Here is a 16195-nt window from a genome sequence, read left to right on the forward strand (position 1 = left end):
GTGGAACAGAAGGAGTTCAGGGATTAAATCCTGAAGTTTGAGTTCGAATCAAGATCCAACACACTAGCTATATGGCCTTGAGCAGGACTCAACCTTCCTAAGTTTCTGTTGGACTGACTGTAGAATGGGTCCCTAATGTTTACCCCACAGGACTGTTGTGAGGATCAGAGATGATGAAGACTTAGGAGGGGCAAGGACCCAGTCTTATTCCCAGGACTTAGCCAAAGTAAAGGTGTAATATACATGCAAATGATATACTATCTATTATAGGGAGAAAACCACACATTCATAGACATCAAAATTATTCTTTCATTTCTACCTTAATTCTTCAGTGTGAACAACCAGACTAATAAAAGGGGTAGATTGTGTTAACAACAACAGATCATACAGGCTGTGGGAATACTTATTCTGGTTGTGTGTGTGGGTCTGTGTACGGGAGGGTTTCTATGTAAATCTTAGCACAGACTGCAGGAGCTCAACTTATGAAACCAACACTCTGCAAATGATTAACAAAGCAGATGCCTTCAGAGTGACAGCAAACTCTTTAAGGATGAGCCCCTCTGCCACGGAGACCTATATTTGGAAGTGATAAGCAAATAAGAAAGGGAAATAAAGAAATGAGAATATTGGCACATTTGATTTCTTTCATATGGAATGAGAATCACAGTCTCTTAGCATTAGAAGGAATGTCAGTTCCAGAAACAAGAATTCTTTCCACAGTGTCCCTCTAGAGAGTAGGTTCCTGCCATGGTTCAAGCACCCAGCACAGAATCTTATACCTGGAAGACACTCAGCTTGGTTTTGCCTCAAAGAAGAGCTAGAAAGTTCTTCCATTACTGAGCTGTGAATTCTTTCCCTGCACCACTCACACACAGAGCCCCCTGAGTTAGAATCTAAAATTATGCTTGATCAACGTTCTGTCTTGTACGTGGAGGCCTCGCAAATATTTAAAGATAGCTTTTGTACCCTTCTCAGGTTAAACTTCCCCAGGGCCCTCATCATTCTGAAAGTAGTCTAACTTCAGAGCTTCCCCTCCATTCTGCCCAAACTCCTGGTGCCTGCCTGGGTTCACTTCGGTGTCTTTCTCTACTACATCTCCTCTGAGACGGCTGTAAAGCAAATAGTCACGCAGAAGGACACACACTAAAGAAGAGCACTTCTGGACTGTCCAAACTCACTACTGGAACATGCTGGTCGTCAATACATCAATTCAGAAAGCAGCTTTAACAAATAACTTTCAATCATAACATCAACTGGGTTTAGTTACACTAAAGTAGCCAAAGCTTCATTATAAAGCAATCTCATCCACAAGGGAGATTCCCACAAAAAGGACTCATGGGAAAATGTTGACGATAATTTTAGTGTATTAAGAATACTGGTGCCCTCATTAGACTCAAGGTTTTAAAAAACATTCTGTGTATATCTGTGTATATTTCCCAAAACACGTTCCACAGAATATTAATTCTGTTGGCTGTTCATAGGAAGGATTCCATTTTCAAATAGAAGATAATTATTTGAAACTTTAAGTTCCCACCTTTAAATGGGTCATTTACTGAAAGTCTAAAAGTTTTCAACGTGCTCCCTGCACTGTGCATGTTGCAGAGGGAGAGAGCGATTATGCGGGATTTGGTCAGAGAATGTGTATTCCCTGAAGCATTTTCGGGGTGGAGCCTGCACAGAACACGCTTGGGGAAACGCTGCATCCGCCCATCCACACGGTGAGGCGGCACAGCAGGGGAGGACTGTCGCCTGGGAACCATGTGCCCTGCAATGCCCTCACCTGTGAGCCTGTAAGAGTTATGGCATATAGTCACTCACAGGCAGAGATGCTGGGCCTTGACCAGTGAGATCCCCAGGAGCCACTGCACCACGTTGTTGTGATTCTTCTCTAAGGGTTTCTCCACGGGACTAATTAGAAGTTCCAAAAATATCATGCAACTCTCCTCAAGATTCCTTTTTGATGGGGTAAATATCCTTCTGGATTCAAATCATCAATTGAGTTCTTAAGCGGAAATTTCTTGCAGAAACTAATTTAGCGGTACCACTGGGAAGCACTGTCTAGGAGGAATTATGGCAGCACAGGGCTTGGGCGAGTCTTGGTCCCAAGTGGCTACCGCAATTCAGGAGGTGGTGTTCAGATGCCTTTCCAAGACTCGTCTCAGGATTATGCTTTCTATGGCACTGCACCCCCAGCCCCCTGCTTCTTTTCCTCTTTGAGTTTGCTTTGTGAGATTCCTTTTAACTAGATGGCATTGGCTTGAAAAACTGGGGACTGTGGGGCCAGTGCAGAAGATCAATACTACTACTAACATTCACATGAATATTATTATTATGAATCGCAGCTTACATGTATTGAGTGTCTAGTACACGCCTGGCACTTGCACACACACGATCTCATGTAAACTTTAAGACCATCTTGCCAGGTGGTATGTCTGCTTTCCCAGTACAGAGGCTCAGAGAGGTGGAGAAATAGAGCAGGGAGTAAAATGCTGACACTGACGGCTGATGCCAAAGCCCAGGCTCAATTGCAACATCCCCTCAACCCTGAGAACAGCCTCTGGAATATTCCTTTTCTTTGGAATATTCTAGAAGGAATGCAGCCCATAAAACAGGAAAGTCTCAATAAAACTATTATAAAGGGGGAGGCAGAGTCTATCCCTTTTTTTTTTCTTTGTGAGGAAGCTCAGCCCTGAGCTAACATCCCATGCCAATCCTCCTCTTTTTTTTGCTGAGGAAGATTGGCCCTGAGCTAACATCCGTGCCCATCTTCCTCTACTTTATATGGGATGCTGCCACAGCATGGCTTGACAAGCAGTGCATCGGTACACTCCCGGGATCTGAACCTGAGAACCCTGGGCTGCCACAGCGGAGCGCGCATACTTAACCACTTGCGCCACCGGGCTGGCCCCAGACTCTATCTTAAATCAAACTATATACCTGCTTTACTCTACCAAGGCCAAATCTCCAAATAATTATGCCAAAGACACAAAGATTTAATAAAGAGATAATGGTCAAGAACTTAGAGATTAAACTAATACAATGTTATATGTCAATTATATCTCAATTTAAAAAACTGGGGAAAAAAGAACTTAGAGATCAAAGTAGTTTCAATGACAGACATGACAACAGCATTAAAGAGTCAAGGCACATGAGGCCCTCAAACATTAATTTCATGGGAAGTCCCGTGGGTGGGGAGCAAAGAAGAAAGAGAGTATGGTGGCGAGGACAGAATGGAAATGCTCAAAGTAAATGGCTTTGAAAGTTTATTTTTATATCTCCCAAGTTATTTTATATGTCTAAAACTTTGGCATGCAACAGGCACAAAGCATTTTTTTCTTTATTTCTTTTCTTTTTTTTTTGGTGAGGAAGATTGGCCCTGAGCTAACATCTGTTGCCAATCTTCCTCTTTTTGTTTGAGGAAGATTGTCTCTGAGCTAACGTCTTTCTCAATCTTCCTCTATTTTGTATGTAGGATGCCTCCATAGCATGGCTTGATGAGCAGGGTGTAGGTCCGCGCCCAGGATCTGAATCCATGAACCCCGGGCCGTCAAAGCAGAGCGTGCAAACTTAACCACTACGCCACCGAGCTGGCCCCACAAAGCATTTTTTTAAAACTGCCAACTATTAATTGACTGATGGCAGGTTGTTGGAATTAAAATTTCTTTAAAAATCTTAATGGTAAATAGCCCTTATTATTTCTAGGCACATCACACCTCTTTCTGCAAGAAAAAAAGAAAGATTTGAAACTCCAGTACTTGACTGTCTCTTCTCGTATAAAGAAAGTCTATGAGAAAATAACGTTTGCACTAATTTTGAGGGCAGTCATCTGCTCACAGCAAGGAATGACTGGAAAGAATACTGAAAAGAGAAGCAAGAATGGGCAACGAGATCACTTCCTGGTTTCTCTCCAATAAGTCTTTATAATTTTAACTGAAATAAATTCAGAGGTCATTAGATACTTCTGCATTCAAAGGTAAATGCAAGAGAAAAGTCTCCAAATGACTTCTTGATTATCTGCAATTTGGGATCATCTACACTTCTACTAACAAAAAAATAAAGAGGGAACGCTACCAGAGTTTTCTCAAAATGAAGAATAAAAATGCAATAAACATATCACTGGGAAAATGTTTAAAAGAAAAGAAAACCTCTGTATTTCGGAATGAAATATTATCTGATGCAGAATATATACAATAATTGCTCTACTATAAACTCTTTTTTCAAAACCAGAGTTCATCACAGAAACATGAGTTTAAAAAATTAATCATCAGGCTATGAATTGTATTGTCATAAAAGAAAGCCATTCTTTTCCGCTTATAAACAACAAAACGACCACATGTGCAGATGCGTGCCTCAGTACCGCACTGCAGTGGTGCGGTTACTTGTATAAATATTTAAAGTCAGACCTTTGAATTTATAATGAAGTAGTGTACCACTTTACAAAATGAGATCCTAGTAAATTTAGATGTATGACAAATAGAACTCTGTTCAGAATACTCATTGCTGCTGTTGATATTCTAAAACTAAAAACGTAATGATATTCAGATTCCAGCTAAACAAGCGTAATACATGTGCAGAAATCTTAATAGGTCTTGATGAAACGTTACTGCTAAAATTTTTAAATTATCACATGGGCTTTGTAACTGAGGCACAAGCAAGCTTCTTGTCTGGCATTTTTTTTTTTCCTGCTCTTATTTTAATGAGACACATTCAATTATCACAGGAAAGAAAAGAGTAAAATCAGAAACAGCTGTAGTTGGCCACACAATGACTGGTGTTCCCCATGGAGACTGACCTTGTCACACAGACGCAGGTGCTGAAAGGCTATGTGATGGGGTGCTCACACGTGTAACTGTGTAACATGATCTGAAGAATTCAATAGGCATGGTTATTTTCCACCTCAGTTTATGTTAATGTAAGCGCACATGTCATGCTCTTACAATTAATCGTCCCCTCCAGCACGTAGTAGTTGAATATACTTGCTCTTAGCAGAGTCCACACACCACTAACCTAGAATGTTCTGATTATAAAACAAGGTTGAATCCTGTGTTTGAAACTCTTAGGCAACCATAACTTTACCTGTGATTGGAATCTTTGCTGCCATGCTCTCTTCCTTGCTCTCGTCTCCGCAGCCACTTGAAACGTCTAAAAATCAAACACACGATAATAAAAGTGTATTTCAAGGTTATATTTACGGAATAGGCCTTTGCTTTTTTTTTTTCTTAACTGCCATTCCTTTTATTTTCACTGCTTCCCCACCTCCTTTCTTTGCTTAGTTTATTTCTTGTCTGAAATAGTACTGTTCCTAAAAAGAAACCTATTCTAAAACTAAGGTATCTCTATGTTGCTTTCATGCAAAATGATTTAGCCTGACATCTACCAAATTTGACTGGGGCTTAAAACAAGCGAGCCTCAAATCCTGTGCATGTGTATTAACTTCTGAATATCCTGAGCAACTCATAGCTCTCCTGGGAATACATTATAGCGGTTTATTGGCATGTCTTAACAATAACGTTAAAATAATCACAATTTTCGGGCCGGCCTGGTGGCTTAGCGGTTAAGTGCGCGCGCTCCGCTGCTGGCGGCCCGGGTTCGGATTCTGGGCGCGCACCGACGCACCGCTTCTCCGGCCATGCTGAGGCCGCGTCCCACATACAGCAACTAGAAGGATGTGCAGCTATGACAGACAACTATCTACTGGGGCTTTGGGGGGAAGAAAATAAATAAATAAAATCTTTAAAAAAAAATAATCATCACAATTTCTGGATACTAAAAATTGGTTATTAAGTTTTGGGGGGCATAAACTCTGATTCTTGATCATCTGTTTAAACTTGTAAAAGGTTCTAATATAATTAAAAAGAATGTTTACCAATTATGAGTAAATTCTATTAAGTGATATCAAAAACATCACAGTACTCTATGTGAAGTACTTGATGGACTCATTTTCATAGAATCATCTTCATCTTTGTGGGATGATAATAATTATCTACTGCCAAGTGCTGTTAGTTCTGTTAAGATTTCAATTTATAAAAACTTATTTTATTGGAAATTCAGCAGGACAGCAGATCTACAATTAGGTTTCCTATTCCTGTTAGACTAAATGAAAACATATATTTATTGGAAGGTGGTATAAAACAAATAACATATTATACATATTAAAATTAGAAGTGTTCTTGAGTCTGCTTTATTTTATAGGTACACCTTGAGAAAGGGTGTTTGCGTTGACTCTGAATGCGTTTTTGCTGTGGACAGACCCTTTAACAACAGTTACCTTGTTCCCTTGTAAGAACACTGTTGAGCCATAGAGTGGGTTTCGCTTCCTTTATTCCACTACTGTCATTCAGAATAGATGGCAAGCTGCAAGATGATTCAGAACGGCCGAACTATCGTCACACTCTTCTGTAGGGGCTTTTTTCAATAACGCTGCTGCCTACAGTGTTTAAAAGAAATAAAAATAAACTCTAGCCACATTCCCGTTGGTCTCAAAGACCCAGCCTTCAGACATAACTTTAGGTTAAGCTTTACTTTGGATTTAATTTGCTTCCTGACATTTAACTGAAATTAAAATGTCTTCAAGATAAAATAACATCTGATTATTTTGCAGCATAATTTAATTCTTTACAACAACTTACACTTGTAATAATACATTTTTTTGTGGCCTGAATCTTATGTCATGCTGAAGTGTTCTACTTGTGAAGTACGTATGTGAAATGTGACCACTCTTGTGAACCTGGGCTGGTTTATCCAAGATCGACTCTCTCATTGCATGAATGCTGTTGGTTTGGATTGAGAAAGAGATCTGGAAAAATGTGACCTTGCAGTATCCCCATCCTTCCAGAAATGACCCCTGAACTTCCCCCAAATGAGAAGACTGTAGAAAAACTTGGTGGCTGAGAAGGAGACACTAAGCAAAAAGAGAATTGCCCTTATTTTAAAGCATAATTGTCAATCAAGGATAAACACACTCTGCACTTTGCTGCTAAGTCTGCTGGGGAGCTCAGGAAACTTACTAGCCACACTGCCTATCTGTTTTCAAAGGGCACCAAACTGTCTTACCCATATCGCCTCATGTGTCCTGGGCAGGGAGGTGGGCACAGATTTTATCACAGCCAACTTGAGAGGCAGAGAAAAAGTAAAAATTAACAGGACAGGTAAATACCCATGTCTCTTAATTTCTAGGTCAACACTCTTCCCCCAAGAAATAAAACTGTACTGGTAACAAGAGTTAAACAACCAATGATGACATTGTCCCACTGCCAGAGTGTGTTTCTCTCTCATTTCCTACTTGGAAGTGGTGATTTGCCCAGGCAGCTGGGAGAGGAAATCGCGGTGGTGGTGCTGACCTTTCCCTGGTCTCTGGCAACAGTAGTAAATACAAGGAAATGTCCAACTCAACCTGTAGAATGGACACGAGACTCTACAAGTTAATATGAAGAGCAAAACTGGACAAAGCCTCATAGGTCATCTTTAGTTTGAGAGCGAAGGGGTAACAACATAATTCTCTAGTGAACAAGGGGGAAGATTAATCATCTCTCCTCATGAAGATGCCCTGACAGGAAGAATCACAGAGGCAGAATATGGAAGATCTTGCCTTGTAAGTTTGGCTTTGAACATACAAGGCCACTGCCATCGGCCTTGATATCCCTGCAAGGCTCCTGCCCTCTGCCCTCCCCTGGACCAGCTGGCCACCTGGATCCACGGCCTATCCTAGGGGCCGGAGCAGCTGATTTCAGGGGATTTAAGGAATTCTAGTCTCCTCGGCCGAAGGACTTGGTGTCAAGTTAGCCTTGTAGCCAGCACCTGTCTGTGGTCCAGTTCTAGTAACCAGGAGCTCTTCCTCTATTTACATAAAGTAGTCCCTGACTTTTACTCGAGTTGTGATAATTCTCTGTTGGGATGACCTGCATTGTATCCCTGTTTCTGCACACTGGGGTTCAGGTGTAGAGTCCTGCCCTCGAAGCTCAGGCCAGGGCTGGTTCCCATCACTGGCTGCCATAATGCCTCAATTCCAGCTGCCTACATGGACCACTGTACTACATCTGCTTCCAGAATCTGTCCAGGAAGACAGGTGTGAAGAAGAGTGTCACCTCCTTGATCTGCCATCTCTCAGTTGTCAGTACGCAAGCTGGACCACTGTGGCCTGTCTCATTTCCAGATCTCCACCTCTCCTGCTCTAGTCTGTCTGTTTCCACAGAGAGAAAAGCTCCTATTTTGTGTGCCCAATCATCCTGGATCTATGAAAAGCATTTTAGAATATGAACAAAAAGAACTGACCCAAATTCTGAAGTGAAAGTTATAATTTTCTTTTCCTAAAATAATTCAAACATTCTGAGAGAGCCTCAAATATGCATTTCTTCGTCGTATTACCTTATGCAATAGCTGTAACTAATAATTTCTTGGCATGACTTCATAATAGCCACTGTTTTAACACCTATTTTAAGAATAAAATTGTTAAAGGACTTTCTACACTTTTTACTGTAGAATTTGCAGATAATGGAAACTGTTTTGGATTGTCAATGACTCAGATTACTTGTAACTGGGCCCTCAATGATGACACACAATTTATCTCACTGTTTTGTGCACCCCTTTCATATTAAGACCCTCTTTTGCTTTAGCTGGGTTCCAACTGGGTTTCAAAAGAACACAGAATAAAATGCTATAATAATCCTGCAAATGTCTTTCTAATAAGTCCTTGTATGCTTGATAAGAATACCACCACTGCTACTAGTTCTACACTCTGCCCTCTTTTTTTTTTTTTTTTACCATGGTGAGGTAAATAAAGTAGTGGGCATACTGCAGGTTTTCATTTATTTCATATATTTTATCCCATTTATCTTCACTACTCAATACTCTTATCTCTAGGATTTCTCTTACTTTTTTGATAGAGATGTTTATAAAAGGACTCATCTTTTAAGATAATCCTAGAGATAATTTCTCAAAGATGAGTCTTTTATTTTATAAGGATTTTGATGGATGGTCAAATTACATGAGAATGGTTGGCTTCACTTTACTGGACCACAGAGCCAACAAAGAGAGCAGCAGATCTGCCCAATGGGTCATTCATAAGGGAACCCACAATATAAATCCCTAATAAGCAGGTAATAATGATAAGCAGGGACAGAAACAAAAGTCAATCTCAGACAAGGAATGGTTAGAGGTTTCTAGTCAAAAACAACTTCTGCAGAGTCAGGAAAAACATCTGTAATACATTCTCAGGATGTACTGTTTGCAGATGCTTTAGCCAGGCATATTTCTAAGGAAGCCCCCAATTTGAAGGAGCTTGCAGTCTGAAACTGACAACACTAACCCATACCTACAAAGAAACAAAAGCCCAGAGAAGAGGAAACAAGCTGCTTTACACAGCTCATGCTGGGACTGAATGGGCTCTGCAAATTGGAGCTCTCTATCTGAAAAATGCCACCAGACAACAGTTTTACCATGGGCCTCCTGATGGTGCTTATGAATAGACTATGCTTGGGTTTCAACTTATCTGTTAGCTAATAAAGGCTCTCTTTGATTTCATACATTTGGAGCCCAGGAGGGAGACTGGGGACTGTCTCACTGTTCTCAGCAGTCTGAAGCCTAAGTCAATAGAACAAACTAGTTCCTCACTTTTCTGCCTTCCCAGAAGCCAGGAGAAAAGGCTTAGAAATTCAATGCCAAGGCACACACTATTTGTAGAATGACTGATGGTCATATTTCACATCTTAGAAAGACAAATCGTCCTATGATTTACACTTAGCAGGACACTTAGAATTACTGGCTCAGTTCTACCAGAATTTTTCTCAAAGGTCCGTTACGGTTCCTGCTAGGTCTAGAACCCCAAGAGTCATCTAGGCTGCCTCTTAATTTATATCCAGAAACTTAACTGTGATATTCAAATGCATAAATAGACAGATGAAGATAATAACGGAAAAGACTTTGTGTCCAAAATATCATTAAGAAAAATGAAAGGCAAAAATCAAACTGCTCAAAATATTGCAACAAATTGTACGAATTTATATAAAAACAATTCTTACGAGTCAACAAGAAAAAACATTACTAACCTAATAGAAAAATGAGCAAAGGACATGAACTGGCAAATTATAAAAGAAGAAACACAAATGGCTCACAAACAGGTAGGGGAAAAGTTTGACCTCAATGGTAATATAAAGGTCAAATGAACAAAAAAATTGGATGTCATTTGCACTTCTCAATTTGGTGCTCCAAAAAAAAAAGTTGATAGCACCCAGTTTCATAAAGAGCTCAGATTATATATATATATATTTTCCTCCATTCCTTGTGACTTTGATGACCCCTCCAGAGTGAGATCTGGCAGTGCAGAGCAAAAGGCTGAAAGACACACATTCCCTTTGACCTAACAACTCTACATCTAGGAATTCATTCTAAGGAAATAGCATGGATATTTGTACAAACTGAATTGCTCAGATGTTCTTTGAAATTTTTTTACTACAGGAAAAATTAAAAACAACTTAAATGTTGAACAAGAGGCTGGTTAAAGGGACAGTGGAATATCCACGCAGGGGTTTCTGCACAGCTGTTGGAAATGATGTAGAAGAACATGTGATGGGTATGAAAGGAAGTTCACTTGTGACAAGTGGGAAAAAAAGAAGCTATGGACACAAACAGTACAACCCATGTTTGCCAATATATTAAATATTAAAAACCATACACCACAACGTCAACGGGCAATTTTATTTTCTCCTTTTTGTTTACCTTAATATTCCAAGTTTGGTTTTCTTTTTTTCCTGCTAGTTTTTTAAGAAAAACACATGCTAGCTCCAAAGGAATCTGATTTCTGCGATGCATGGTACAAATACAAACAGAAAGCGAATGTGAAAGCATTTAATAAAATTACATTTCCTTCTATATGTAAATCAGTGCTATTAATGCAGATACAGAAAAGCAAGAGAATTAAAAACCACGGATGTAGACAGTAGATGACAATTTCCCCTAATACACAGATTTAACTGACTTTTTCCTCAAGAACCTTCCTCTTGCACACCAGAAGTAATTTTTCAATGTTTAAAGAGAAATGCAAGCATCATCACCTAAGGTATGTCTAAGTTATAGGAAGGGGATTTTATCTGTGCAGCAATTAAAAGAAAGCGGAAAGTATTCATATGAGCCAGCAAATGAGTATTCAAGAGAGAAGATCAAGAGAACAGTCGATCCTTAGGGAGAGATGAAGGGATTTCTGTGACTAGTCATGTGTCTTGCTGGTATGTGTGGTGGGGGCACTCTATGAGTGCCACCAGTAAGCCACTCTGCTTTCCCTGGAGAAGTTCTCCTGGGTGGAAACAGACATCACTTAGGAGAGAAGGAGTATTAAGTCACTTTGTGTTTTAATGAAGCACCCAACTCATTTTTTTTCCCACATCAAGTAATTATAAATTTTTCTGATTTAAAAGCCTGCAGCTCAATTATGTAATTGCCTAATAGGGTATGCGGGTGCTGTGGATCTTATCTGGTCTCAAGGGGACATAATCCGAGTTGCAGCGGCTTTAATGATGTATTTACTCAAGAGACAGGATTGACTCTAGCTGACAGCAAGGGGACCCACAGGTAAACATCATTTACATGTGACTGTTTACTTAGCCATTTACCCAAGAGATCAAAGTAAATATTTCTGAGCTTCATTAGACTCTTAGCCAAGTAATTTTTAGTAGAACTTTCTTAAATTTTGAAAATCTCTTATTTTTAAGATTTTTATCTACAGAGAAATATGTAACTCATGCTATTTACTAAAGGTGTATATTGTTTCAATACAGGGAAACAACCAAAGATACTTGATTTTGCTAATAGTAAAAGCATGACATGTAAATCAAAACAGTCCTAGAACTCACAAAAGCATTTTGTTCTAAAGTTTGCAAGGCTTGCCCTGCCCACGTCATTTTGGTAACATTGTTCTTTACGGCTGTGCATTTCTTCAGTCACAACCTAACAGTTTCAGAAACTGCCTGCTTACTTCGATTTTTAAGGACAGATTTTGTGATTAATTTATTGGTAATTTTTATGATTGTCACTAAGATGAGATCAGGATGATTTAAAAGGGAACAAAAAACCTACGAGGGGAGGCAGAATAGCACTTGATTCATAAGTTATTAATTGGGCAGCCCCTTCTCATTAATAATGGAGTTATTGGGCCAGCCCCGTGGCTTGGCGGTTGGGTGCGCGCGCTCCGCTGCTGGCGGCCCGGGTTCAGATCCCGGGCGCGCACCGACGCACTGCTTCTCCGGCCACGCTGAGGCTGCATCCCACATACAGCAACTAGAAGGATGTGCAACTATGACACAACTATCTACTGGGGCTTTGGGGGAAAAAATAAATAAATAAAATTAAAAAAACAAAAACAAAAACCAAGCAACACTGAGAGATCCTTTAAAAAAAAAATAATGGAGTTATTATTTGAAAAATTATGAGTGGATTGGTTGTCTGGAACTGGGAATACGTTTTCTAATATAAACAACACCTTTTTAAAAAAAGATGACTAGATAGGAAAGGGCAGTAGACCACTGCTTATTTCAGCCTTGACACGGCTGAAATGTGACCTACTTGAGTGAACAAGAATGGAATACAATGTTGTTACAAAATGGTACTAGATAAAATGGACAACAAAACCGGAAAACAAATCCTTCTTAAGATCTACATTTATTGGGCCAGCCCAGTGGCATAGTGGTTAAGTTTCCCTGCTCCGCTTCAGCGGCCCAGGGTTCACAAGTTGGGATCCCAGGCGTGGACAGATGCATGGCAGGTGCATCAAGCCATACTGTGGCAGGCATCCCACATATAAAGTAGAGGAAGATGGGCATGGATGTTAGCCCAGGGCCAATCTTCCTCAGTAAAAAGAGGAGGATTGGTAACAGATGTTAGCTCAGGGCTAACCTTCCTGACCTAAAAAAAAAAAAGATCTACATTTATCAATAGGTGTGGAACGGATCTAAAAAACACAGGTTCTGTTTTTCCTCAAGAACATGGTTCTTTCTCAAAGAACATTCACACAAGTGGTATCATACCTCAAACAAAACAAAACTATAGGTTATTTATTGAGTCACAGGAAGTGCAGTGAAATGAAAATATGTGTGGGAAGGATAGCACAAGATTACCTCTGAAAAGGGGCATGGGCTTGAGGAGAAGCGCACAGGGGCTGTATCTCCGTAATAATTTATTTCAGGAGAAAGAAATTGGGGAGGAAGGAGGTTAGAGGAGGGAGAGGAGGAGAAGGAGAAAAGGAGGGGAGAAGAAGAGGAGAGAAAGAGCAGAAGAAGGGAGGGAAGGTGCGTGAAAGGGGGAGAGAGAGAAGCCAAGAGGGAGGGGGAAAAGGAGGACGGGTGGGAAGATGAGGAGAAGGCAGAGGAGGAGCAGGTCTGAAATAAATAGGGTGCAATGGTAACGACACATGCGAGTCTGGGCTGGTAGGCATGGGATTCCTGGGTTCATTTTATCACTCTCTGTATGTTTGAAATGCTTAAAAAAGTACTTCTACTCTCTTTTAATCAAAGGGGCAAAGAAAGGGGGGCTTGAGAAGGACTGAAGGTGCTCTGAGAGGCTTGAGGGGTGATGGCCGAGGCTCTGGACCGCACAGCCACACAGGTGTGTGACTTCAGTGCAGAGATGGCAAGCCGCGCCTCCGGGAGGGGCACATGCAGAATCCTCGAACTTTGTGCATGATAAAAATGAAAAGCATCAAAGCCAGAAAACCCTATATTACATATAAGGAGGAGAAAACATACATGAAACTAGACACGTGCACAAGACATTAAATTCAGGAAAGGAAAGGCCGTCTCTCTGAGCATATGGCTTCTCCAGGGAATGACGAGGACCACGACGGGAACGCTCTAAATCTGGCTCCTGGGTGGGAGCCCCTCCTGCCTTCCTTGGGAGTCTGCTCCATGGGTTCCCTGGTCTCTTCAGCAGCTCACGCTCCCCTCTGCGCCAGCTCCTGAGTCAGGCCCCTCCTGCCTTCCTTGGGAGTCTGCTCCATCGGTTCCCTGGTCTCTTCAGCAGCTCACGCTCCCCTCTGCGCCAGCTCCTGAGTCAGGCCCCTCCTGCCTTCCTTGGGAGTCTGCTCCATGGGTTCCCTGGTCTCTTCAGCAGCTCACACTCCCCTCTGTGCCAGCTCCTGAGTCAGGCCCCTCCTGCCTTCCTTGGGAGTCTGCTCCGTCGGTTCCCTGGTCTCTTCAGCAGCTCACACTCCCCTCTGCGCCAGCTCCTGAGTCAGGCCCCTCCTGCCTTCCTTGGGAGTCTGCTCCATGGGTTCCCTGGTCTCTTCAGCAGCTCACGCTCCCCTCTGCGCCAGCTCCTGAGTCAGGCCCCTCCTGCCTTCCTTGGGAGTCTGCTCCGTCGGTTCCCTGGTCTCTTCAGCAGCTCACACGCCCCTCTGCGCCAGCTCCTGAGTCAGGCCCCTCCTGCCTTCCTTGGGAGTCTGCTCCATGGGTTCCCTGGTCTCTTCAGCAGCTCACACGCCCCTCTGCGCCAGCTCCTGAGTCAGGCCCCTCCTGCCTTCCTTGGGAGTCTGCTCCATGGGTTCCCTGGTCTCTTCAGCAGCTCACACGCCCCTCTGCGCCAGCTCCTGAGTCAGGCCCCTCCTGCCTTCCTTGGGAGTCTGCTCCATGGGTTCCCTGGTCTCTTCAGCAGCTCACACGCCCCTCTGCGCCAGCTCCTGAGTCAGGCCCCTCCTGCCTTCCTTGGGAGTCTGCTCCATGGGTTCCCTGGTCTCTTCAGCAGCTCACGCTCCCCTCTGCGCCAGCTCCTGAGTCAGGCCCCTCCTGCCTTCCTTGGGAGTCTGCTCCATGGGTTCCCTGGTCTCTTCAGCAGCTCACACGCCCCTCTGCGCCAGCTCCTGAGTCAGGCCCCTCCTGCCTTCCTTGGGAGTCTGCTCCATGGGTTCCCTGGTCTCTTCAGCAGCTCACGCTCCCCTCTGCGCCAGCTCCTGAGTCAGGCCCCTCCTGCCTTCCTTGGGAGTCTGCTCCCTCGGTTCCCTGGTCTCTTCAGCAGCTCACGCTCCCCTCTGCGCCAGCTCCTGAGTCAGGCCCCTCCTGCCTTCCTTGGGAGTCTGCTCCATGGGTTCCCTGGTCTCTTCAGCAGCTCACACGCCCCTCTGTGCCAGCTCCTGAGTCAGGCCCCTCCTGCCTTCCTTGGGAGTCTGCTCCATGGGTTCCCTGGTCTCTTCAGCAGCTCACACGCCCCTCTGCGCCAGCTCCTGAGTCAGGCCCCTCCTGCCTTCCTTGGGAGTCTGCTCCATGGGTTCCCTGGTCTCTTCAGCAGCTCACGCTCCCCTCTGCGCCAGCTCCTGAGTCAGGCCCCTCCTGCCTTCCTTGGGAGTCTGCTCCATGGGTTCCCTGGTCTCTTCAGCAGCTCACGCTCCCCTCTGCGCCAGCTCCTGAGTCAGGCCCCTCCTGCCTTCCTTGGGAGTCTGCTCCATGGGTTCCCTGGTCTCTTCAGCAGCTCACGCTCCCCTCTGCGCCAGCTCCTGAGTCAGGCCCCTCCTGCCTTCCTTGGGAGTCTGCTCCATGGGTTCCCTGGTCTCTTCAGCAGCTCACACTCCCCTCTGCGCCAGCTCCTGAGTCAGGCCCCTCCTGCCTTCCTTGGGAGTCTGCTCCATGGGTTCCCTGGTCTCTTCAGCAGCTCACGCTCCCCTCTGTGCCAGCTCCTGAGTCAGGCCCCTCCTGCCTTCCTTGGGAGTCTGCTCCATGGGTTCCCTGGTCTCTTCAGCAGCTCACGCTCCCCTCTGTGCCAGCTCCTGAGTCAGGCCCCTCCTGCCTTCCTTGGGAGTCTGCTCCATGGGTTCCCTGGTCTCTTCAGCAGCTCACGCTCCCCTCTGCGCCAGCTCCTGAGTCAGGCCCCTCCTGCCTTCCTTGGGAGTCTGCTCCATGGGTTCCCTGGTCTCTTCAGCAGCTCACGCTCCCCTCTGCGCCAGCTCCTGAGTCAGGCCCCTCCTGCCTTCCTTGGGAGTCTGCTCCATGGGTTCCCTGGTCTCTTCAGCAGCTCACGCTCCCCTCTGCGCCAGCTCCTGAGTCAGGCCCCTCCTGCCTTCCTTGGGAGTCTGCTCCATGGGTTCCCTGGTCTCTTCAGCAGCTCACACGCCCCTCTGCGCCAGCTCCTGAGTCAGGCCCCTCCTGCCTTCCTTGGGAGTCTGCTCCATGGGTTCCCTGGTCTCTTCAGCAGCTCACGCTCCCCTCTGCGCCAGCTCCTGAGT

General features: G+C 43.9%; 1 protein-coding gene across 1 annotated transcript in view; it reads right to left on the bottom strand.

Moving 5' to 3' along the window:
• The window catches only part of LOC131401998 (centrosomal protein kizuna-like), a 304927-nt gene that overhangs the window by 12868 nt on the left and 275864 nt on the right, over window positions 1-16195 (bottom strand). Inside the window, 3 exon segments of the mRNA XM_058537009.1 lie at window positions 5077-5142; window positions 6269-6373; window positions 6376-6427. Coding sequence (XP_058392992.1) covers window positions 5077-5142; window positions 6269-6373; window positions 6376-6427 — 223 coding nt within the window.

This window comes from Diceros bicornis (assembly GCF_020826845.1).
Source record: "Diceros bicornis minor isolate mBicDic1 chromosome 3 unlocalized genomic scaffold, mDicBic1.mat.cur SUPER_3_unloc_1, whole genome shotgun sequence".
NCBI lineage: Eukaryota > Metazoa > Chordata > Mammalia > Perissodactyla > Rhinocerotidae > Diceros > Diceros bicornis.